The 26,966-nt window shown below is 39.5% G+C and overlaps 1 protein-coding gene across 9 annotated transcripts in view; it reads right to left on the reverse strand.

Annotated features, from left to right (window-relative positions):
• NAV2 (neuron navigator 2) overlaps positions 1 to 26,966 on the reverse strand; it is a 372,685-nt gene that overhangs the window by 103,346 nt on the left and 242,373 nt on the right. For all 9 annotated transcript variants that reach the window (XM_065065515.1, XM_065065517.1, XM_065065511.1 and 6 more), the window contains 3 exons: positions 23,906 to 24,063; positions 4,910 to 6,002; positions 1,724 to 1,836 (listed from right to left, as the gene is read on the reverse strand). In XM_065065515.1, the coding sequence (XP_064921587.1) occupies positions 1,724 to 1,836; positions 4,910 to 6,002; positions 23,906 to 24,063 (1,364 nt within the window). The remainder of the gene's footprint in view (positions 1 to 1,723; positions 1,837 to 4,909; positions 6,003 to 23,905; positions 24,064 to 26,966) is intronic.

The raw sequence follows: 26,966 nt of genomic DNA on the forward strand, positions 1-26,966 counted from the left end.
TTGCTTAAATTATAAGTACACTTAAAAGAAAGACATTGTATAGTGCCACTAGAACTTCATTATTAAATCCCTTAGCTCTTAATGAATAGGCAGTAGCATTAAACTATTTAGCTTGCAGTTTTCCCCACCTATACTCTCTTTTGGTTTATATGTGCTTCTAAATTAAAAGCATCAGTAGCTGCTAGGTAGGGAGAGCAGAAATCTGTCTCTTATTTCTTCTAATTTGTTTGGCTTGAGGGACCATTTTGTTTTGTGTGCTCCTTTTCCCCCGAGACCCCTTTATGGAGTGCTGCTCGCTGGGGGTTCACCCGCACACAGCTGCGTTTGGCATCTCCATTGTTTGAGGCTGTCGCTGTCTTCCATTTCTGGATCCCAAAACTTACATATTCTACTTGAACAATAAGTTTGTATTTATATAACATCTGCCATTAAAGACTAAAGACCTTCTGTGACCTACAAACACTTCTCAGTTTACAGGCTGAAATACATCTAGGCAATATGATGGTTAATACTGAAAAAGCGTAAAGCAGCTGGACACTCTGTGTTTCTTACTGTAAACTGGCTTCTATATTTAAATATTGCCCCAAAAATGTTCTGAAGAATTTTATCCCTCGTGCCATTATTTGCCTTTTAAATATTTAATCCAAATATATATCTCCATATATAAATCATACACACAGATATGCTCATTTATGCATTTCTGCAGCCCTTCTCCTCACCAATAACTTTGCCATCAGCGTATGTGCACACAGGTGTAAATGCAGCATTGACAGAATATGTGATGCGGTATGAAATTAATCCAATTGTGAAACTTTTAGCCACAGGATTTTCCCAAGCAAGACAATCCATTTCATAACTCATATTAAAGTGGAGGACATCAAGATTAAGTAGATAAAAGCCCTGAGATATTCTGCTGATGAGATATGCTGCAACAGTATGCAATACACAAAGTCACAGAAATTGCTGAAATTGGAATAGGAGTAAACTTCACTGTGGCTCCAGAAACACATTTTAGATCTTTAGTAGAATATGTTTGCTAAAAATTGCTCTGTTATATTGATAAACTTAAAAAATTATTGGTAATTATCGTATCATATTAATCATATACTTCTCACATTAGCAGGAATTCTAGATAAACATATGAAGTACTTTGTAACTTAGACTGCTACCATTCTAATCACAATCAGTTTCAGCTTGTGTATGCTGGACACAGTAAACTGTGGTTGGATTTTAATCTCCTATTGCTGCAAAGAACACTTCACAAATTGATCAGACTTGTGTGAGTAAATTATGAGATTCCTCCAAACCTATATATGAACCAAAATATCAAGAAAAATAACTTAATCTCTTCTGTGAGCTCTGAAGCAAAGTTTTAAAAAGTAAAAAATAAATAAGAAATGTTTGGGAATACTTAGGGTCTTTATAAAAGCTTAATTCAAAAAGGTGCTGCACATCTCCTAGAAGAACATTAAGCGCCCAGAATTCAAGGAATCTGGGGGGCACACAATTGTGTAGAACTTGAGCGCCGAGTGTTCAGATTATTGACACCCTGTTTCCATCACTAAGAGCTGAAAGAAATATCATAACTAGTAAGAAATAAAGTTTTGGGAAGAAAATCAAGTTAAATCCCTGCTAAAGAGGAAGCTCCTGCCTACAAAACTTGCTTTAGTCCATTCTTATTTAACCAGACCACAGTCAGGAAAAGTCGTGTTGCAATACATACCTGAGAGGTCTTCGAGAGCGGGCTGTCCAGTTTTGACATAAAGAGCAGAATCCATGGTGACCCCCCCTGTGGTGGCCTCGGCTGTTACGTTCCCTTCGTTGTCTGTCTGCGATCTGGGAGGTGAAACAAAAGAGAGACGTGCAGCCACCCTCCATCAAAAGTATCTCAAGAACAACAACTAGATGATCGCACCCGCCATCCAGCGCTCCATCCTTCTCCCCAGAACAGACCAGCAGACTGATTTTACATAATTCATTAGTCCCATGTTGAACTATGTCCTAGAAATGGAAACATGCACTCAGCTGTAAAAAATAAAAAATTCATAGTCAAAGACAGGCTCCACAGCTCTTTAGTCAGGGTCTTAAGACACTTAGATTTCCAGCTAAATTTTAATTATCCATAATATCATGTGGCTAATCTGATCCTCTCTAATAAAATCTGTATTCCACAAATATAAAGCAGGGAGGGTGTGATGGCACATTACACTCCTGCTGATTTCTCTGATAACTAGCAATGTCACTCACTTATATTCCAAAATAAACGACTGGGTACAACCAACTTCAAACTCCAATTTATTGTCTGACATAGTGGCTGTCAGGTAGTGAAAGGTGATGTCGTAAGAATCTATTGTCAGATTTGAGTAATACGTCTTGACTCATTTAATTTTACTAGTTTACTGTGTTTTGCTCGTAGAGCCAGGTCAACAAGCGGCTGGAAGTTCTCCTGCCCAAAGGGTAAGTGCTGGACAAAAGTGAAGACACAGCAGGGAATTATTATTGCAATATTCTTAATTGCCATTGACCCTGTGTGAAATGTAGAACAATTTCTGATGTCTTTTCTTAAAAACAAACGAAAACCCACAAAACACCCAAACCAAAAAGTAAGTCTACAAGCAGGTGAAAAGTCTAGATTAAAGTAACCTTAACTGATAACAGAAAAAAACTGAGACTACCAAAGCAATGTATTAACAAGTGCATTCGTCACATCCAAAAAGTGTCCAGATAGTAAATTATTCATAGTGCTATATATTTGCCTTGGAGATCGATACAATATGACTTTTTTCTCTCCTTTTAAAGCCAGCAAGATTACACAGTTTGGCCTTTTTACCTCCAATGCTGAGAAGTAAACATGCTTTTTTTATTTCTCAGCATTTTCTCCAGCGGCCAATAGGTAGGTGCATTACTACTTTTTGTAAAAAGTCAAATAAACACCACCTAGAGTTTATCAGTGTGTGTAGATTATAGAAAATGTATGGATTGCATCTGCTTTTACTCTTCAGATGATGTTCAAATTTAGATATGTTCAAACTAAAATGAACACCAAGCAGAGTGCTTTGCATTTTATCTTTTGACGGGACATGGTAGTGATAAACTTGAGCCAAAGCATCATGAACACATTTTTGGATGATAGGAGAGATAAACAAGAGTGCGATCAGTTTGTAAGCGCAATTTTCTATTTAATTATGGGTTAAAATAGTACAAACCACACTGGCAATATTTAACTCCAACCTCCAAAAATTACTAGTAGTAGATCCCACCTACAGCCAAAGACACAACAACAATGGTGATATAGGTAGATTAATCCAAGAGCAAGGGAAATCAAGCACTGTACTATTAATACAAGTTTTAGATTAATTTTTCCCAACTGGTTCCTTTCCAAGTAACCACATCCCATTTGGTATTCTTGTCTAGGCCTTTTGTATCCCTCTCCTTCAGGTTTATTCCATTTACATTAACTTTTATTTAAAAAATGTGGCAAACCATTTCTTACGCTACATCTCCCAAGAGCTGAAAGGCAAAAATGCGTATAGTAGAACTGAACAGATAATGGGAAAGGGAGACAAAGATGATCAAAGGTTATGAACAGCATCTCTACAAGTTAAAACTAACCAGGCTAGGACACCTTAGCCTAGAAAAGACAGGTCCTAATGGAGGGAAGGATATGGTGGAGATCTCTCAAATCATAAGTAGCAAGAAGATGATGAAGACAGAACAATCACTTTCATTCTCTTCCTATGAAAGAATTAAGCAGTGTCAAATAAAACTAGGAGATGGCTGTCAAAACCTAAAATTCTGTCATTTGACTGAGGCATTTCTTGTGTCATGGCTGGAGAGCATGTCCTTAGGAAGCTTTTTTATTGATTTTCCTCTTGTTGCTCTTCTGCACCTATCCTCTACTGCCACTGTCCAACAGAAGATGCTGGACTAGAAGGAGGTTAGTTGTGACCCCATATGGCTGCTCTTTTGCTTATCTCATTCAGGCTTAATGCGCAGAGCAGAAGATTTTGTGCCTGGCCTTACCCATATTATGAGATCCATATTTTTACTCCATTTTTTAAGATTTCCCATTTCTACTTACAGTGCAGCAGTTTTACCACTGTTAGCCACACCAAAGAGCATGAGTGTATATGTGATAAAAGGGCCTTGCTAAAACTTTTAAAGCTCTGATGCATAAAACAAATCTACGTGGTACAACAACAGGTAAGAGCAGTACCTGGTTAAGAAGGTGTCAGCATTTTCTCACTTTAAGGGTTAATACAACTATTATTCATCCTCCTCTTTATCACAGTTTCTTATACATCTTAGTCTGACAGCCCTCCCCAACAGTTTTTGTGTGAATGTGTATATGTTATCTACTCTTTAAAGCACGAAACTTTTACATGACGTGGCATTCATCATTCATCGGGCTATGAGGATGATGAGGGGTCTGGAGTATCTTTCTTATGAAGAAAGACTAAGAGAGCTGGGGCTGTTCAGCCTGGAAAAGAGAAGCTGAGAGGGCATCTCATCAATGTTGATAAATATCTCAAGGGTGGGTGTCAAGAGGATGCCCAACAATAGGATGAGGGGCAATGGGCACAGACTGAAGCACAGGAGGTTCCATCTGAATATGAGGAAAAACTTCTTTACTTTGAGGTGCCAGAGCCCTGGAACAGGCTGCCGAGAGAGACTGTGGAGTCTCCTTCTCTGAGACATTCAAACCCACCTGGACACATTCCTGTGTGATCTGCTCTGGTGAACCTGCTTTAGCAGGTGGGTTGGACTGGATGATCTCCAGAGGTCACTTCAACCCCAACCATTCTGTGATTCAGTGATTACTGCCTCACCCCCTTGAAGGAACAACCAAAATGAATCTTCCTAACTAAGCATCATGTTGAAAACAGTCCATGGGAGAAGCTGACCGTACCTGTACATGAAGGGAGCTACCGTGGCGGTGTTCGGGTGGCTGTATTGCTGTTGGGGATGAGGTAGCTGAACACTCACGGTATTGCTCCCCGTGGTGTGTGTCGTGGCGGTGGGTCCATTGACGGTTTGGCTGCTGCTGCTGCTGTTGAGGCCTCCTACGCCTTTTCCTTCTGAGGAGGCGAGGCTGGAGGAGGAGCTGGAATGTCTGCTGTCCAGCTGGGACTTCTGGTGAGAGAGCCCTGAGCTGGCTTTCCCGACGCGGCCTCTCTCGCCTTCCTTTGCAGGAACGGGGGCACTTGAGGATTTCCCTGTGGTGTTTTTCATGCCTGGTTTTGGTATTCCGCTGTGCGAAGGGGCAGAGGGCTCCTTCTTGGCACTATTGAGCTTTCCTCCTTTAGGGATAAAGCTTGCGATCTTGGAGGACTTTTTTGGCATTTCTGTTGTTGCTAGTGCTGTCTGTTCTTCTTTTGGTTCCTCTTTCACATCCAGCTTTTCCGTGATAGATGTTCTCTTTGCAACGTCTTTACTTTTCTCCTTTTCTTTCTGCTTTTCTTTATCCTTCTCATTACCCTTGGGAGAGCTTTTCTTATTAGTCAGCGCCCGACTAAAAGTCCTTTGTGCAATTCCCTTGAGTGCAATTTTGGGACTACTGGACATGGATCCCGGATTGTTCACGTTCTGGTTGGTGGCATCGACTTCTTCGCTCTCCTCGAGGCTGAGAAGCATCTCTAGCTTTTCACAACTGTTGTCCCGAGACCCCGGGCACTCGAGCGTTGTCCCTCCCGCTTTGGAGCCTCCTTTGCTATTGAAGAGTTTTAATTTCTCGAGCATGGATTTTTGACCGTTGGGAGCCGTTTTGGCGATTTCTGAGGGTGGCTTTGGAGGCTCCGACACGGGCTGCTTGACGGATAACATGGAAGACGTAGCTGTGTGCTTAGCACTGAGGGACTTGCTGCGCCAGGGTTTAATAGCGGAGCTGGGCTGAGGGATGGCTGATGAGTTATTGCAACCAACAGAACTGCCGCAGCTTTGAACGGAGGATGAGACATTTTCATTCATTCCTGTGGGCTGGGAGGCTGTGCTGTCTGCAGGCTCTGGAAAAACAAACAAAAAGCATCCCCAAAAAATCAACACAGTAGTAGCTGATATTACAGCTAGTCTGAGATTCTTTCTGTAACGAAATATTAGAAACTTTACACTAATAACATTAAGATGATAGATGCATATCACTATTTTCAACATCGGTATCACGTAAAGAAAATAAAAGCCAGTTTTCTTTTCCTACCCAGCAGAACAGCAAGCAGCTCCAACTATGTAATTTACATTTACTTGCTGTTTCAAGAAAAAGAAAGAAAAAGAATCTCCTCCAATTCAAACCAAAATGTGTTTTGCAACGTCTTCTCCCTTATTAAGTCCATAATACCTTTTCATTAGCAAAAACACAGCACTAAGGGTTCCCTCTGCTTTTGGCACAATATTTGCGTCCAAGTTTGATTCTTAGAAAAACCACAAACGTATAAAAGAAAAATGCGAGAGTAAGGAAAAAATTAAAACTGAAGTCCTTTCAGTTATGGGGATGGGGGGGAATGAAATTTTCATATGCAAAAGGTAGAAGAAAACTCCGTGTACAGAAATAAAACCACTTGTGTCCTTACGCGAAGAACCTAAATTAAGTATTACCACATATCTTAGTCCAGCTATAAGAGAAACTAGTGGCAGTAACTGCACAGCCCTCCTCCCTCAGAGAAAGCAAATATTTTCTTTATTTAGTTCCTTTTTAATGTTATTTGCTCTTGTTAAGAAATTAGTTCAGAGTCTAAAGAGAGCTTGAAAAATCACACTCACCTACCAGTGGCCACTTCTCCTCTGAAGTTTCTCTTTGCAGAGTTTCCTTTCTGGAGACGTTACTCTCTCAATTATCACAAATATGTTTTCTGTTAAACCGCTCATGTTTCCAATTAACTTTTGTCATCTCTGTCTGTTTGCCTGCCCAGCAGCCTGCTGGGGATTAACGGCTCTTACCTATATTTCCCTGCCCTCCAGCAATAAAGTAAACTGTGTATAGAGCTGCATTTTTTTAATTCAAAAATCAACAGCAGTTGAGAGCGTGCGTTTTCGGCAGCAGGAGCAGCCCTGTGAATTCAGCGCTGTAAATCATGAGCCGCTGCAACCACACAGGGACTGTTTTACTTCACTTTCAGCTGCTCAGTGAAGATACGGCTCTGTTAACCTCCCCTCCTCTGATCCAAACCAGATCTACTGCAGATTTAAAGCACATACATCTTCCTGACTTAGGGGAGAATCGGGTTTCTTAGAGTATTAGAGTCTCCTTAACAATAAACTCAGTCATTTCTTGTGGTTATGGACATAGCAGGAATTAATGATACTTTAAAAAATATTACTGAAGTCAGAAGGTTTCCAGGACTCTGTTATTAACCAATAACCGTTATATTGGCCAGTTTTGCTAGTCCTTTTCCCATGGCAAACGACCCACATGGATATGGAAGGACGCAAGAGTTGGATTACAGACACAGAAAGGAATAATACTTCTTTTAAGCTAGTGCCAGCCTGCTGACTTCCCGGGCATTAATCCTGTTTTACTTTAGTACAGAAGGAAAACCAAGCCAGCAAATGTCCCAAACAGCCATACCACCTTGTCCTCTCAGCTCAAGCCAGTTCAGTCTGATGGTTTAAGGAGAACTAAGAAGTGACAGTGTAGGAACAACAGTTACTCTGGTGCAAGTAACCCACCATCAGTCCTTCCCACAGAGGAAGGAAGGTCACAACTAACTCAGAAGCTGTTGGAGATGTTACTCCCTCTGCTTTCAAAAGCTGTGCACCATTGCATTTGCCTTCCTGCCTCTTTACCATACACCACCGCTTTGTTATTATTTTTATTTCCTGAAGTCCTCCTACTCATCCTAATCTACTTCTTATTGCAATACCGCACCATGCTCCTATTGTAAACCCTGAACAAGCAAGCCTTTGCCTCAGCCCGCCTTCCACAGAAGACACCAAGCAATGTACTGAAAGCTTCATGAAACTCCCAATTGTGCATCATTTACCATTACTTTGTTCAGCTTCTTTTAAAAAAATAATAATTATCCATCTCAGTCTCTGGTTACTTCTACAGAAAGTGGAGATTCACAGTATTTCCAACACTAAGGTCCTAATGCAAATGCATTTTGGCCTAATCAAGCTAAACAATGAAATCTCAGCACAAAGCATACCCGTGTCCATAAAACATCAGAGCTGTCTGAGATTCATGAACATGCTTAGGACAAATTTACGGCTGGGTCCAGGAATGAATGTGGAATAATCGATGTGGGGAGGGGAACCTTTTACTTTCTCAGAAAAACTGAGTCTCAAGGAGTAATGGGACTGGGGCAATATAAGGGGGACAAATTGAAAACTACTGGCAGGGGATCCCTCTACAAAGTAGTGCTTTTTGCTTTACATACATATAGAGAAGGCAGCGAGAACTGGAGGAAGAGCTGGTTGCACACTCAGGTGGTACAATGTGTGCAGCAACACAAACCCAGCCAGGGGTGAAACCGTGTTCAGTCAGAGCTGACAGCCAACGGAACAGACTTGTACAAGAAACCTGTGTTCTTCTCAAAAAGGTTTGTAAGAGTGTGAAAAAGATAGAAGTAACGCATGTAGCATTATGAACGAAGCCATCCTGCATCCACCAGAACTCAGAGTCTAAGCAGAGTCCTTGCATGAGCTGCGATCCATAGGTTAAGGAACATGCCTGAGATAGAAGTGACCCAAGTTCCAGGTCCATAACCCAGCTGTAAAGCCCGATTCCACCTCAAACACCGAGCGAGCTGTTAACATGCTGCAAGAGCAGCTGTGGGAGCAGAAACCAGAGGCAATCCACACCAAAACAGGCTTCCTGTGAGCTCTACAACGTTCTCCTGAAGTGAATGGAAGGTGAGGATCATTTAGGACATCAACTTCTTCCTCACACTCCAGGTGAGTGCTCCAGTCCATGGACTTTTGGGGAAAAACCTTTGCCTGCATCAAGTGAAATGGCTTTTTTATCATGTACCAAAAGTATTTTTCAAAATTTATTTCCCAACCAAATTTTTCATTTCTCCTTTCTCTGAATGTTTTCAGGATTTTATTTTTTTTAATTATGTTGGTCAGTGACCAAAATACACTTGTTTTTTTGTTTGTTTGCTTTTAAACACAGCGTTTGCTTTGTTCCCAACTCCCCCACATACACCCTCCTATTTGGAACCTAATTGTGCTTCTGTTGCCAGTGGTGTGGGATGAGCACAATGTAACTCCATTTACAGAGGCGCTCCTCATTTACAGACATGCCAGAGAAATCAGAATTAGCACAAGAATAGTATGACTGTCATATTTAAAAAACTGAATATAAGGGGGATGTTCGTGTTATTTTCAGTCTCTTCCTAACATTTTCCAGGAAGTAAATTCTATGAATGTTGGATGCTATGCATCGGATATCAATGAAAAATATTTAGAAATTCTTCAATATACAGTTTAAGCTTTGGGAAAGGAAAGAAGATATTTTCTTACACAAGTACAGAGGATTTTGATTCACGCTCTGGTCAAATGCAGTGAAACTGGAAATTCAAAGTCCTCCAGTTTTTGTTACATTGCATCACACAAAGTTTATGCAAGAAGTAAAAAGTTCGCTGTAGAACACGTTCATGAAAAATGGCCTCAACTTAAGAAAACTTCAGCCTTTTAAAGATTCTCTGTTTCTTTCTTACGAGCAAGTGTGCTGGCTCTTTCACTCCTCAGCCCAATCTTGGTAAACGAAAGGGGTTCTGCTGCCAGAATGTAGATTCAAATGCGAGGTTTCCTAATGAAGCAGTAACATCAATATGTGGATAACACATCAGCATGCAAAGGGGAACGTGTTATTCAGCGTAGCATAGGCCCTTCTTTCATGAAAAGCAGAGCAGGTTTCATGCATTCGATTAATAAGCTTATTATTTCCCATGTGTTCCTTTGTAAAGGAGATATTTTCATTCTTCAGCAACCTGCATTAACTAAAACTGACTATAAAAGAAATGTTTTCAAACCCAAGCTACAGTCTACAATAAATAATGATCGCTTTCCCCTTTTCAAAGTCAAATCTTGGCCTGAAATCTATTTTGTTCCAAGCGTTCCTGTTAAAAAAGATGTTGGTGGTCTACTTCCAATGCCAATACGCACTGTAGCATGGGTAAATCTGATTTCAGCTGCTCCTGCAAGCTCTTAACTGCATCTGCGAACCTACCCATTTCTGATGGAAAAAAAAGGGTCTGAAGGCTTATGATTTAATTCTTCCACTGCAGTCTTGGAGAGCTTATGTTATAACAAGGTCAGGAGAAAACATATGCAATTTCCCATCATTTGTCATGTTCGCCCTAAGCAAGCGGACTTTGATTTGCTGTAACTGAAAACTTTCAAAACCAATCATTACAAGCATGAAAGGCAATATAAAGACAAAGGATGTTCTCGTAGTTATTTCTCCTTAGGAGGGTCAAGAACTTAATAGCATTTTAATTCATTTTTAGAATGAACAAGCTGTCATTTTTTATTCACAGCTATGGGAAAAAAACATAAGAACTTCTCATGAAGAGAAATATCTTTTAGTCTAGCCCATAGATTAGATAACTGAGTTAAAAGCAAATCTACAACAAAATTCTAATTTAGGAAGTAAAAGCAGATCTGCTCTATCACATTACAGTGTCAGAACTGCAGGAACCACTGTGGCAGTTTCATCATTTCCCATCTATAGAAATACATAGAAATACTGGTGAGTCCTGACCCTTCCCATCCACCCAGCAGAAAACTCTCCTTCAAAGCACTACAAATAAGAGCCCTACAGAGAAAAGCTTTTTAGCTGAGCTGTTCTCTTCTTCAGTAGCGATTTATCATGCTCAGCAAACCCCTGAAGTATGGAAATGCCTGCATTTCTGCCAGGGGCTGGCTATAAAAATCACAGTCTTTCCACAATCCAAACCACGAGCAGGTAGAGCAGAACATTCCCAACCAGAGCAACCTGGCACACAGCCCTTCTTCAAAACAAGCACAACTCTTCTGGCCCACAAAAGTTTCTATTTCGATTGTAATGCTGTTGACCGGAGAGCTGGGTGGAAGGGACTGGCTGATTTACCAGCTCTGGGTGGACAAGAGCCAAGGCCTCTACCTGCAGGATGACTGAAGCCTTGTGTTGTCTCTCCTACTCTAGACCACAACAAAAACCAACAGAAACATTTTCTTAAAGCAGAAATTGCCAGATCAGGAAATTCTGCAAACCCAAGAGAAGCCCAGATAGGCAACATTTTGTTTTGCTGAGTAAAAAAACTTCGCCAAGCTGAGCAGAATTGGTTCCTTCAACTTATGTCCACATCTGTGAAGTCCTTTTCATCCACACAGAGCTCCAGTGAAACAACAGTTCTGCTGTTGACTGGTGTTTACGTCGCCAAGACTCGGCATTTTTGCTGAGGTGCAGGGAAATAAAACGGGAGCACAAGTGACACTTTTCTCATTGTCTTGACATAGCCGACTGAGACACTTCAGTTCCTTGGTGTTGTTTATTTACTGTAAAATTCAAAATACTGTCCACGTGACTGCCTAAGAAAGAGGCTGGAGGGACCTCTATCGACCACATACTGGTTAGATCATCGGAAAAATAATAAAACCATGTTTCCTGTGCCATTCGAAACAAGTCACACTCTCCATTTAATACTAGACAAATACCATTCTTGCTCATTACTCTCCATTTTCTTCTCATTGTGTGTACAATCCAATCCCCCAAGAGTTCTCATAACAGAGTTATTCAGAAGCATTAATGAATTCCAGGCAGGGAGCTGTTACGGAATCTTTCGTTAGACTTTATAAATAGCTGGGGTGGACAATATGTGCACTTAGCAGCCTTGATCTAACACATCTCTCCTGCATGTAGGTTATACACAATACACCATGTACACGTTAGTGGTCTGAGATTTGCACTTAGGGAATATTGTCCATTGGCCTCTTTTGATTGTTGTAACAGTAGTGGCTGCAGTCTGGGCTTGGAATCACCATGAAGGCAGAATTTTAACAGAAAAGGGACAAGCAATAAGAAAAAAATACCAAAAATCCTCCCACTGATCAGTCAATACACCAAGCTAAACTACTTTTAAATTCAGAAATGTCTCACTCTGCTCAGTAAGAAGTCATGCGACTGTTCAGCTGTAAAGAGTTAAGTGGTGAAAAACAACGCACTCTTGAACGTGGATAATCTATGTATAAACAGAGGAGTCAAACCACACCATACAGAATTACCAATACTTTACCATCATCTATATTTATTTATTGTATACAAACACATACGAATATGCAAAAATCTATTACATTTTTATATCAAAACCAGCTGACAGGCACACATTACTTTTTACATTGGGGTCTTCATTTCCTCACTCTGGTCAATGAAACTACTCTACAACCTGTAGCAGCAGATCTTTCAAACCAGGCCAACGTGCAGGTACCGATCTGCTACTCATGGCAGTAAAGAAGGTATGGGCCATGGCTTTATGCTCATCAGCCACTTCAGAGCTGGTGGCAGTCAGATTCTTTAGGTATATTTGGTTATGGATGAGGAACAGGCAAAGGTTCGGTAGAGAAGCCAAGAATGGAAGGGACCAGAGAGGTTGGGAGATGTTCTTACCCAGGCAGAGGAGGCTGCTGCAGGTGTGGTAGAAACATGCTGGCACTTACAAAAGTCTGGGATGTAGCACCATTGCTGTTTGCTTCCCTGTGATTTAACATTCAACTTCCATCTCCACGGCTGTGCTGGCACAATTCACCCAGCAATAAATTGACAATAAATTGTAAATATTTATTTTGAAAGGAAACATCTAGGAGCTGTGGGCCAACTCTTCAGCTGGTATAAATTAACATGGCTCCAGTGCAGCTCTGCAGATGTACACTGGGCAAGAAGCTTCTTCTCAAGGTTACATTTAACTTCAAAGCTCAGGGTTTTAATCCTCATTAACTATACAGTTAAGAACATGTAATTGGCTATTCTTTTATGATTTTTTTTTTTTAAAAAAACTTTTACTTAAATACATTTTTGGCTTGTTTTAGATATTTAAAAAGTTTATACCAGACAAAGTTCTGTGGTCTTGTAAAGCTCCACTTCAGCTCTGATCAAGCCTTCGTTTAGGCAAAAGAGGACATACTTTTTAATGCCAAATTCAGCCAGCTGGGCAGTTGTAAAATTAAGCATTAATATGATTTACTGCATACTCATATCTTGTCCTATAAATGTGCCATACTGCTTGTTATATTCTGACAGTCTTTGAGCTGTTTTGTGGGCACACACCCAACATAAATATGTTGCTGCAGATTCACTAAGAGGAGCCAACCTTTCAAGAAAAAAATTGATTAGAAAAGCAAGAGGATGCAGACAATATCCCAGGATACATAAATGTATCAATTGCCCGAAGATAAGCGTTTTGTTTGACACTAATGACTCTCGTGAGGGTCTCCTTATGATATAAGCCAGTAACCTTATGTTTGGGGAACACAGAGGCAATAATTCATTTGCTTAATTGGAGAAATAGACTGGGTCAATAACATTACAGTCAATGATGCCGAGTGCAAAGTTCTGTGCTTAGAAAGAAGGAATTGGATGCCTAAGTCTAAAATTTCAAAAAGTCTCAGCTATGTAGCAGTACCGCAGAAAAGAAATGGGAGTTACAGTAGACCACAACTGCACACCTCTATAATGGGACCCTAAGGAAAAACTAACGGCATTCAGGAACGCATCATGGGTATCAGATGTAAGACAGAGGGCATAAATATTCCATCCTGCTCAGCACTAGAGAGCGACACAAGGTGAAGCATCACGTCCAGCCCCAGCACCCTCCAAGAGAGGCTGGCCGAATGGAAAGAGGCCAAAAGAGATCATCAGGACATGTGAGAGACTTATCACAAAGAACCTATGAGAAGAAGGTTGAAATAGTTGGGGTTGTTCAATCTAGAAGAAAGAAGACATGGTAAGCCTTCAAATATATGAAGACTGTTATAAACAGGACAGAGATGCAGGAAGAACAAAAATGGTCTTAATTTTTAGCCAGAATCATGGTTCTATATCTTCTTTACGACCAAATGGACACTGGAAGGGATACACTTATGGAGACCATCAACCCCATGTCACGAGACATTTCAGAACAGAGTAGCAAACACCTCTCGGGTACAGGTACAGCTGATTTTGCTTCACAGTGAGAGAACAAAATCCCCTGGTTATTTATGGCTGCAATTCTATAAATACATAATGTACGCTGAAAACATCATAATTTTAACACAGTTCTCTAAATGGAGTTAAAGCCAGAAGGCATGTCTACACTGCAAAGTTCTGACTCAGATTTGTGTAAGGGTATGAGAAGTAGTTTTAGACTAAGGGACAAAAAAAACCCCTATAGATTCTGCCAAGGAAGAAAGTACAAACCAAAGCACCAGGTTCTCAGGGTTTCCTTCAGATTATCCCACACTCCTTCATTTCTCTCTCCGTTTCTATTTTTTTCTCTTGCCACATCAAATTCATGATCACTGTACTATATTCAAAGCCAAATAAATTATACTGATCATTTGGTAAACACCTTAAATGCAAGTTATACATAAAAAACTGGATAGGGTTATGCCAGAATCTGCTTTTTGGTAGCGCATACAGTAGAACAATAGACAATTACAACTACGCTGGTTGTGGATTTGTCGAGACAAATTATGTAAACTTATTTTACCATCAGAGGCAGCATCCTCAACACTAACCAGAATATGCTGTTTGCTTCATACTTGACTTAGATGAAACACACATTTTTTAAGGGTAGAATGACTGAAATTTATTAAATTATCATACTCTTATTTTGTTGAGCCAACTACATTTATTTCCCAGTGAAAATCTGAAAGTGTGGGTAAATTGGTTTCAAACTTCAAGGATTTACGCCTCTTTAAAAAAATAAAGCCTTTGCCACTTTTGCAGTCTTTTTAATCTAAGGACTTCTGCACAGTCTTATCAAGTCAACACTTCAAAAGTAAACATTAGGTTAATCTAACTTTTTAAAGGAAGAGAAACCTAAAAAGAAAACTAATAAAAAAAGAAGGATATAGAACAGGAGTGAAAGTAACTGCTCCAAAAAATCAAATTAAACCAGTTTTTTCTAAATCTATATGGATGCAATTTTCAGTCATGAAGAAAGTTGTAACTGCCAAAATAATAAAATAAAATAATCTTTAACTTACTGTTATCTGTTGCATGAGCCAACTGTTTCATTCTATAAAATCACTTCCCAGCTTTCTGTCATCCATACGCTGTTCATCGATAAGGAATCTTTCCATCTCAGGAACTCGGCTTGTTTATGCCAGTCTCTAGTGAACTGTTAAATCTTCCTGCTGCTCTCTTTTCCAAAAGCCTTCCTCCCCGCATCGCTCCCCCTCCCTCTCTCAGCAGCCCTGCAGAGCTGGGCTCAGCGCTAGTCCCCTGGCACAATTAAAACCAGTTTCAGTGATGATCTGGCAGTTTGTACAAAGAGGGTCGGTGCCTTTTAAGTACCCACTGAAGTACATCCACAGCATCGTGCTGCCTATTAAAGGACATCGGTTGAGATAACCAGGCTTAATTTCATATTTCTGTCTTATTTAGGAACATGTCTGTGTGCCACCACAGGTTGGGGAGCACTGAAAAACAGGGAGTCCTCCCAGTCACAAATTAACTTTCTAGGTTTGTATTAACTCCTCCTCCTATAACATACCACCCACCTGAACATTTCAGGACTATATAGACTTTGATTAGTAAAGATGTCACTCAAAAGGCTCAGACGTATTATAACAACTGCCATATATATACGTGTATATAATACATATTTTATATATATAACAACTCTTATAACAGTTTATAGCTTCTATGTGCTACCAACATTACAAAGACTTTTTAAACAGATCAGGAGAACATCACAAATGGTTTTGAGATCGCTTTAAAAGACAATCCCCACCATTCTCTCTGAAAAGCACCCCCTTGTTACTTCAAGATAGTTTCTGAACAAGAATAATCAACCACAGATCCTGATGAACCTCAAAAACCATAGTTGTTCAGCACAATGCCAATAAAAGAACTCTTCTCAGTGCTTAAAGACCAAATCCAGAGGAGCTGCTTTTATTTTAACTCTTCTTACTCAGCCAAGCAATCCTGCCTTGTAACTTCTCCAGCCTGATCACTTAAATGGACAAGACCACAGAGGACAACTACTACTTCAGGCCTGAAGAGACTGACTGGCCAACACTGGAGTGTTGTTATTGTCTCCTACAGTTGAATGAAAACTTTATGAGGTGGTTATGAGCTGTAGATACAAATTGAGCTGGTATGAAGAGGAATTTTTTTACACTGAGGGTGGTGAAACACTGGCCCAGGTTGCCCAGAGAAGTGGTGGACGAACCATCCCTGGAGACATCCCAGGCCAGGCTGGATGGGGCTCTGAGCAACCTGAGCTGGTGAAGATGTCCCTTCTCATGGCAGGGGTGGCACTAGGTGACCTTTGAAGGTCCCTTCCAACCCAAACTATTCAATGATTCTATGAGCAGGGACCGTAAGGTTTATTTAACTTTTTTCTTCCAGAGGACAACAGTCACTTGAAATGAGTTCGCATCAGCCTAGGTTGGTCATTAACACACCCAGCATTGAAACGTTCACACTGTAGCTGACAACTTGATCATCACCAAATGAGGATCACTTGATCATCACCAAACAGCTAGTGGTTTGGGTTTTGCTTTAATACAACACTTGTTATCCTGATCATCTCAATGATTAAATATCAAAAGGAATGGCTTTTTCTTTGGCCAGGAGAAGGGGGAGATGAGATGGCACTGAGTACTGGAACAGGCTGGTAACATATGTAGTTTCCAGTAGGAAAAGACTGTACACAGTAACCCATGCTGGGCCTAAGTCAAACTGGCTCAACGCTACAGGAGTTGAATCCGATGCCTCATCTCCGCTGCCATAGTTGTTATGATTAACACCCCTGTACCTGCAGCCAGAATAAGCCTTTACTTTCACATTCAGGCTTCTATGCTGAATGCTACTATAAATGGGTAAAAAAATAATAGAATGTTAACTCTCTAACAGGAATTTTTATCATGCTTTACAAGTCTCAGAGCTCTTTCTTCATCACTTTTTAAAAATTTTAGACTATTATTTGGCACAAAGGCAAAAGCCTGCGTTTTGTCTCTGTTTACTATTATGGATTTATTTGGAGTGGAAAAACTTCATGAGGTTAAGCAGAACATAGGGGTTCCAGTGAGGAGGGTTGTGGAACATCACTTGACCATCCTGTACTTGGTACAGGAGCCAACCCGGTCATTCAGAACATGAAATATTTCATCTGATTTTATGCGAAGCTACAGAAGAGGGCTGTTGTCCATTTTCATGTGCTTAAACCATTTGTCATTCAAGAAAACTACTAGGACCATCTGAGCTGATCTTAATATAGTTCAGAGAATTTTGCTCGGTAATTTATGAGCCAGAACTGTAACCTCTGTCTGAATGTGAGCACTGGGCAAACATCAAATTTTGACTCATTATGTCCAATTTATCTCTTTCAATGGCTAATAATTCTCACTCTTAAAATTTGGATCTAGTTTGTGGCCTGAATTAGGCTAATTTCAAATTCCAAACAAATGGATACTTGTATGCTACCTCTAGAGGTAATAAAGAATCCTTATGTCTCAAAATCTCCCTCCCTACAAGTTTCTTGTAGATAACTTTTCTTTTAGACAAAGAACATAAATTAGCCTTTTAAATACCTAAAGTTTTCCCAAACCTCTACTCATGCAGTGCTTGTCTTTTCTCAAGACCATTTAAATACTGCTGAAAATTTTAGCCTTCAAGATGCTACCCAGAAGAACTACCAAGTTTTGATCTCATTAAACACGTCTCCCCTTGCTCCTTGTAAGGACGAGAGTTTTCCCTCTCTATTTCTAAAGTAGAATCTTTAAATTGAATCTTGGGGTTTGAAGCAATCCATATCTGCCACTTTTAAATGACCTTAAACAACGCTGAATTCAAGACAAGCTCAGTATCACATATAACTAAGCTGTAAGCGTGTTTCCCCATGTACTTTTCATATCAATGCAGCATTTAATATGAAACATTTGAGTCATTACAAAGAGAAATCTCAAGTGGTTCAGTTCCAGATTTAGAATTTTCTACTCTTTACACAAAAGGACATTTAAACATGGATTTCACAGTAAAGTTGGCATGAAAAACTACAGTTTGCATCAACTTCAGTGAAATAGAAGATAATCTTCTAAACCAACTCTGGACAAATACTGTTGTGTGGGTTTTTTTGTTTCATGGGGTTTTGTTTGGTTGTGGTTTTTTTTTTTTTTTTTTTTTTTTTTTTTAAATTTAATTTTAGTTTATGTGTGCGGTCTAATTCATGCAACAGGAATGTACAAGCACCTTAGAGAATCCCCTGGTGCCCTTCTGAGCAATGCACATCCAGGGATCAATACCATATGGATTCTTATACATCTACTTGTGAAAACCTCATTGCAGCTCTACAAGTTTAAATTTGAAGAGTCATTTGCACTAACGCCATGACAAGACATGCCATGCCCTTTTGAACTATACTTTTAAATATAACTGCCAACATATAAAGTGCACACATTTTTAGCACACATTTGGCGTATGTAACCATACACCGATAAGCCTGAGGGGAGGTTACATTTCCTTGCTAACATGTCACTAACTTGGTAGTCAGCCCTATTTTGATAACACAAAGTTAAAAAGGTGTAGGAAAGAAATGCCTTAACTGCCATTTGAAATACCGTAGTATCTCTTCCTATTTAACTATTTTATACTTAATAAAGTTAAAAGGTAATATTATTTAAAGGTATCAAAATGTAGTAGGACACTTCTAAAATATCAGATATTTGTCTTAACAGGTAGAAATATCAGTCCTGAAGCATGCTTCAATTTTCCTTTGCCTTTTTCCCCCCACAGAGTCTCTTAAATAAATCACTGGTAATTCTAAAGTCAATGTCCACTATACTTCTAACACTCTACAAAAACAACCATACGTTTAAATTGTAGAAATCGTAGAACAGTCAAGATTGGAAGAAACCTCTGGAGATGATTCCTTCCATCCTTCAGTGGAAAGCAGGGCCTGAGAAGTTATCCAGGGCTCTGTCAAGGCAAGTCCTGAATAGCCCCAACAAGGGAGATTCCACCAGTTCCTCTGGACAAACTTCTCCGATGTTCAGTTCTCCTAATATTGAAGAATTTTATTGCTATTCCCAGACAGAAATGCCCCTAAAGAAACTTGTGCCCATAGGCTCTTGTCCTGTCACTATGCATCCTTGTGAATATCCTCTACATATTAAATAAATGTTAAATAAATACTGCATTCCAAGTTCAAAGGGATCCCCCAAAATTTGAAAGAAGCGAAAAGAGTATCAAACAGAGCAGCACATGCTTTTCTTATTCTCTTGCCTACATAGTAAATCCACACCTGGAAATCAAGACACGCGGGGCTAAGATTATAGCTGAGTCAGCAGGATCTGGTTTCCAAAACCCCTCATGAGACTTGTAGAATATCAAGTAATTTTGCAAGAACACTGCTATTAAAACAGCCATTTATTTCCTCTGAGTGCACTAATCTGTATGCATGTATTCTTTTATTTTCTTTGTCCTAATACCACCTGTTTAAGAGAAACCTGACGTTATTAGCACTGCCTTCTTCATAAACCTGAACAATAAACATTTCTCTTCATCTCATTTGGAAACAGTCAAAGCCTGGTAGTGATTTTTTTTAACTGACATTTTAACTCATATTCAATCCAAAGGAAAAGTGCTGTTTTTCCCACAGACTTCTACTGCCCTCTGTAGGATTATTTTAAATAAAATATTAGGAACAAAGTAGAAGAAAAAACTAAAAAGGAAGTATGTATATCACATTACTATATCACTTCATAAACATAATGCAGATGGTATATTAAGCTGATGCTTCTCGGTGCTTCATAAGTTCAGGTATTTCACAGACTATGGATACAAATCAGGAAGTCGTAAGCCCAATATTCCCATACAACATTACCAGACTTCTGCAACTGCAAAATGAACACTGAGTGCCTGAAGGGCAGTGAAGACAGGGATTATATGAGGGTGGTCAGAGCTTGTAAAAAAAGCCACCATTTTGCAGAACTGCAGATTCCTATCAAAGCATGTCTCAAAAGACTCTCCATTTCATGTAGCGACGCAAGACACTGAAATAAATTAATCAGAAAATCTACTGTATCGAAGTCTTTACTGAAGTTGCATGCACCAATAACTGAGTTTCATCCTTGATACTACCCAGGACAGTTCTGTACCTTCTTGCCATGGACAAACCCACCACATTTATTTATTCTAAATTGCACACGCTAATAAAATTCTGGGTATTTTTTATTTGGTGATCATACTAGACAATTAGAAGGACATGGTAACATGGGGCCTCAAGATAACTAGCGACTAATCATTCATATACAGGCATAACAATTTAAAGCTTTATTTGCCTCTTTACATTCCTCAGAAATGTTTTTGATAATTCAGATGAGTTCAGTAGTGATGTTGGGAAGTGGTTGATGCTTTTCATGCAATAGTATTCTTGTGGTGTTAAAAGAAATTAAAGGACACGATAGTAAACCAAAGGTGTACTTACATATGCTTGGACTCAATAACTCTGACAATTCAGAAGTTAATTAAATTGTTTGAAGGGATTATGATGAAAAACAAAAATCACAAGCCTGAGCAGCTTATTATTTCCCCACAATCCAAAAATGCAATGAGACTTTAACTGTATTTTTCTTAAGGAAAAAAAAGCCTGAAACAGCAATTACACACATTAAAATATGCTGCCTTGAATGCTACTGCAATTACAAATGGCTAATCACTGTGACAATAAAGAGAAAACTGTACCATAGCGTGTTGCCATTTTATGACATGAGGAATGAGGGCACTAAAATTCCTGTTTTGACGGGGCCAACTGTGGGGCCAACTCCAAAAAGCAATTAAATCCATCATGCCCTAGCCTTAAGGGTGTCCATAGGAACGAACCAGGTGTCTAAGTCGTCCCTCCTAAAGAAGATGTATTAATACAGCTCTTCTCCATATCTTGAAACTGGGGTCAGACAGCACGCAAAGTGTGAGAAAGCAAAATAAAATACTGAAGACACCATGTAAGCTGTGGTGAAGCGAGACTCACTTCTCGTTCCATGTGCTCCTTTGCTAAGAGTACGTACGCATCTCACAATGAATACGTATGCATCCAAAAATCTCTTATTTTATGCAATAGTGTAATAGTTTCTGATGTTACATAAATTCTTTCCCCAAGATTTCTAGAAAAACAGTGGTATTATCATTAATTGATTAATGAAATCCTTCTAAAAATTCTAGGTTATTTATTTTCTAGTAGCTAGCTGTTCCTCAATGCTCCATTTACTGTCCTCTTCATTTCTGATGTGTTCTGTTTTCAATTAACGCACTTTCATTGCCATGAGACACAGACAATTGACTAACAAGACATTTCGCATTTGGAGGTAAAAGCCACAGATTAATAAAAGCTGAAAATTACAACCTACTTTGTAAGAAATTATTCAAACGTAAACCACCAAGGGCTACCTTCTATCACACAGTGACCACTTGTGCCAAAACAGGCGGATTTCTCTTTCTCCCACTTCCTTCTCCAAAAACACACAAGGGAGCTAGTCCTGGGTAAAGAGATGAAAACTCACCAAGACTGGAACACAACAAGGTCCTGTGAGCCTCATTTCCTCAAGCAAAATACAGGATATGGGTCACAAAACTCGAATTGTCTTAGCACTTTGACAATAAACTTTGTCTGGCAACGTTACCATTAACTTAAAATGAGCCAAAAATTTGTCAGACCAACTGCTTTTGTTTCTCATGGACGCAGACCAACTTTGTGTCATGATTATACTTTTAAGCAAAGTTCAAGTCAACTTACATAAGTGCTCATTTTTTTTTAAGGACCATAACTTATGACTGGAAGTTTTGACCAGATCAAAATTCTGAGTATTTAATGCAACTTATGCAGGTTTTCAAACGAAAACTCAACCCTGTTTCTTTCAGTCATTTCTAATATAGGATGTAAATTATCTTGTATGCTTCTTCAGCAACCAGTTTATCTTTCTGAAGAGATGGATTGCAATGAGGGTTCACAGAACTGTCTGCCTAAAAGCAGATGATATTTAAGTTACTCAGCTGACAAATTATTGTTATTTCTCTATATGTGTGAGGACTATTTTTTTTTTTTAAGAATGAAAACAGTAGTTTCCTTTCCTTATTTAGTCATCTTGGTAAGCTGAGGAAAAGCCAAGATAGTTCAAGTTTTCTCTTCAATGCAGCCTAACAGCACAGCACCCATGTCCAGGTAAGGATCATCTGGCCAATCAACATGTCTCAAGATGAGACACATCCCACACTGCGTCTCCCTGGTCCAGGAGTTACTGGACATGAGCAAAATAGGAGAATATTGACAAAGAGAAGGCAAAGGGAGACTGGGAAACATTACACAGGACAACAAGGTTTCATCAGATCTACTGCTCACGCCATAACTGGTCAGCTTGTTCTTCCAACTGAAAGCCAGATCTAATTCAGATGTAGAGACGGCTATTACATGCTGATGTTCAGTTAAATCACTACTGTTGACATACTGTACCTTCTGAAATAGTGAGCATGCATTTACAAAGGTAGAATGTTGCTAATTTATTAGCATGTTATGCTAATACATTGTAATATAATAATTATATTATTCAACTGTGAATGTAAATTTCTTCTTATACAAGGTCTGATGAGGGCAATTCAGAATGCCCCTGGAGGATGCTGAGGACCCCCCTCCATCTCCATCACCACAAGATGTGGTTTTGGGCTGTAATGGCTAGACGGGGTAACATTCCAACATCTAGTGACATGCAGTCATAGGACAAGATTCTAGGGAAAGAAAAACAGGATTTCCTGAAAAGAAACAAGCATAAGAACCACAGGGAAGCTGAAACGGACCGGTATTTTTCCCTCAAGCACAATCCTCATTACCGTTAATAGAAGTTACACACATACAACAAGGACACTTGCGCCTAATGGGTGCGACTGCCAAGTCACGACAAGGAGATCTCACTGAAACCCAACGCTGATCTATATTTGTAAGTGCAATGACTTAGGGAAGGAAACAGAATTAGCTACCAGCCTACACCAACCATTTGAGCACATCAGACTAGAGGGATCTGCTCCATTCTCACCAGCCACATTCCCCAAAACTCCACTGGCAAATGCTGCGTTATAGAGCTCAGAGCTCCAGCTAATCAATGCTGTCAGATCGCTATAATGGCTTAGTGAGCGGACATAAAGTCAGCAAATGTCATTCGAAAAAGCCCCACTTCAGATAGAACACAGTATTTTTCATTTCAGATACGCTGCCACAGACACGGTTTCACCACAACGCTTATAAAACTGTAACACATTACTGCCTTCAAGCCCTATGCTCTACAATTCTTGACATTATATTTAAATCATGTGCTCTTGTAACTTAAAGGATCTTCCATGATAGCAGAGGAAAGGAAAGCAAATGGTACTACTTATCATATAAAAAAATTTGAAATATTTAGTGGTCATTTTCCACTCCTGTCAAACTACTCACCAAAATGTCTTATTCTTTGATTAATTCACTCCCCCTTATCTGTGTTTGAAGCAAAAAGTTTCACCAGTGCCAGTTTTTCTTGAAGCTATTTTTTTTGCAGTTACCTTCAGGACAGCAAGTCACAGCTTCAGTCATATTAAAGGAGGACTATATATTTTTCAATAAAGAAACAGCTTGTTTCTGGATTGTAAATGTCATGTTTACAACATACAGCTCTGAGATAGTCTTACAACTTCCGAAGCTTAATGGAAAACTGAATTTCCCTTGAAGAAGCCAGTATTATTAAAAAATCTGAGGATGCTTACCTTTGTCATTGCTGCTTGTTGGTGTTGGAGGGGGAAGTCCAGGCTTAGATTTGTCATAATTATTAAAGCTCTGGCTGCGTCGATTGTTGGCACTAATAGAACCACGAGCTTTGGCCTCACTGCCCGCAGCGGACACCCTCGTGGTGGGGCCTGGAAGTCTGATGGAAGAATTACAATACGATTAAATATATTCAAAAAACACTCTGGGAAAGATATTGAGGTTGGAAAGAAAATAATCAATAGCACAAGTACATACTCGTAAGGGTCTTTGTTCTTTTTAAGAAAAAAAATTTTAAAAAAATCAACCTAGATGAAAAATATCTTTCAAACAAGCTACAGTCCGAATTGTTCTACATTAAAAGAACAAAACAACAACAAAAAAGAACAAAAAACCAAAACTACTCGGAGCTGAAATTAATGGCTACTTGCCATAAATCTTGTGAATGAGAAATAGTTGCAAATAAATTCAGAGGAGCAATACCACCGGTACGAGGTTAAGACTACTGGTTTTAAACCAGACTGCTGGACACTTTAATATATTCTGGACACATAAAGGCTACCCTTATTTTTTAAATAATGAGACAGAAAGCATTTTCCCTTGTAGAGAAGCACATCCCATCTCTGCTCTGAAAGCCACAAATCCCAGCAGCCAAGCCCAGCAAAACTTTAACTTGCTTTAATTATTTGAGCTTTAAAAATCACACAAAGCTTAAGTGCCCCTTCTTAGGGCCACCACATTATCAGTGAGCTGGTATAACCCTCTGGTTTAAACTGGGTCAATCTCTTCCAGCATTTCCTTACCGTAACCTGTATTTATGAGATTTAGCCGTTTACCTAGAAAAAATATGTAGTTAGGATTTGGAGTAAGCAGACAGGGAAGGACACTACTTTCATGCTTTTCAGGCAAAAGGGGAGCGGGAAGGCTCTTCTAAAAAACTTGACAGAATTACGAAAGCCACTGGCATCACATCTCTGAACAACACGTGTGCTTGAGTCCCTCGAAGTCCAAGTTCATACATAAAGTTCCCACGTTTGTACTGTATTTTGTGTGCTAATGAGCACCTATTTCTAAATCCCAAACAGGTAAAATATTAAAAATTGAAAGATCTGGTTGCTGCTCAAAATGCATACTGAAGAGCCAGTGAATCAGATCACTGTTTTGAAAAGCAAGGACATCCCATTAAAGACTAAAAGATAGAACCAGTTCAAGTCACCTACAGCGGCTGCCTTTGTATTTTCTGTATGGTAGAATATCTTTAAAACTTCTTTATGTAAAACAGAAAAATCTGCCTTCAATAACTTGTGCCAGTAATGGGTTAAAATGAAGAAGTCCCAGTTGTCAGAGAGAATGAGGATGTAACCGACCAAATCACCGTTGTGCCTCTGGGAAGGAAGAGAAGCCAGAAAGGAGCTTGGCAGGGCTTCCCAAATAAAGTGACTGCTCCAAGACTAGCGAAGACATGGGAAATGTGAAAAGAAATAGGAAGGAAAGGAACAAAAACGTCAGCAGCTGCATGCACATGCTTTCAAAGCTCAAAAGAGGATATGACATAAGGGCATCATTCAAACGCACACACAAAAAATAAATGTACAAACTCAAACCACCACAGACCTGCCGCAGCACATCATGGTTCTGAGGTTGATTTTGCTGAAGCCTTTTAGATCCATTTAGATCCATTTAATTTATCCAGCCTTTTTTTCAACGCTGGGGGGTGCTAGAAAGTTGTCCATACTCATGGTTGCAGTAAATGAGAACACCCCAGAGATGTTTCATCTCACCACGGGGGGAAAAAACAAGAGGTAAAGTGGGGCCAAACACTGCTGTTCTGGAGAACTTGGAAGCCACCAAGACAAGTAAGTTCACTGAGAGATTTTTTTTGCTTAATAGGAAACGAGCTAGGTTTCTGATGGGTAGGAAGGACACACAAGAAACCTCAGCTGAACGTTTTTATCCAGAAATAAAACACTGTGCATAGGGGCCAAGCACTGCAAGAGGCTACAGGAGCCTTCTAGGAGAGCTTTCTAGCAGGGCTTGGCAGGAGGGAAGGGAATATTCTTGTACCGATGGGTCAGAAAAGGCTCCTCACACATGCCCACACAGGCTTTCGCAAAACTGTCACATTTTAAAGTAAATAAAGCTAATCAAACCATGTGACCACTCAAGAAGTGACAAGTTTTTGATTCAAGTCAGTATTGTCGCTGCCAATGAAAACATACCAAGGATTAAAAAAAGTGCTAAAAACTCTCTTGAAGAAGATATTATTTCCCTTAGATTTTTATTTTTTTTTCCACCCTGTAGTTTGACTGATTTTAAGCTTCTATTTTTGGTATTAGGCCAAGTTATTTCTCAGCAGTGCCCATGAAATCTAGGAGGATAACAAAATAGGGTCAGGGAGACGTTTGTAGCTTCTTGCTACTAGAGACAAGGTGGTGAGCTTGGAGCATATTCTCCATTACTGCTCTTCAGCACCTCTTCTAGGCAAATATGAACTGTCAAGCCATAATTATGATCAAGAGAGAACATGAAAAGGAAACATGGGACATTTTAACAGGGGTTGTACTGCAGACCTTCACTGTTGTGATAAATAACATGGGGGAAATATATTCAAATTACACAGCAGCACCGACAGTCTATACAAACTAGGCAAGCTGAATAAAAATCATAATAGTGCACAAGCTCAGCAAAAATGGTGTAGTATGGTTTATCGATGTATAACTACCTAAAAATTCCTAGTAAAACATTTTGATACGTAATAGTTGTAAAAGTAAACATGATCAATAACACAGCAAACCTTATGATCGCTGAGACGAGATGGTCATACTAGCTGGCATGCATGGAAAAAAAATAGACTGAAATACCTATTAACCATTTTCAGGGAGATTAGATGTGCTCAGGCACATACATCAGATGCACGTGATGCTGTCCTCACTAGCCAAGACACTAGCCTGATGCTAGTTATTTCAATAATCCAGATCTAAACACAATTAATACAGACATGTACAGGGGGTAGAGAACTCCCAGAACCATGTTTCGTTCTCAAAAGCCAAAGCTCATAAGGAC

Source organism: Columba livia, chromosome 5 (genome assembly GCF_036013475.1).
Source record: "Columba livia isolate bColLiv1 breed racing homer chromosome 5, bColLiv1.pat.W.v2, whole genome shotgun sequence".
NCBI lineage: Eukaryota > Metazoa > Chordata > Aves > Columbiformes > Columbidae > Columba > Columba livia.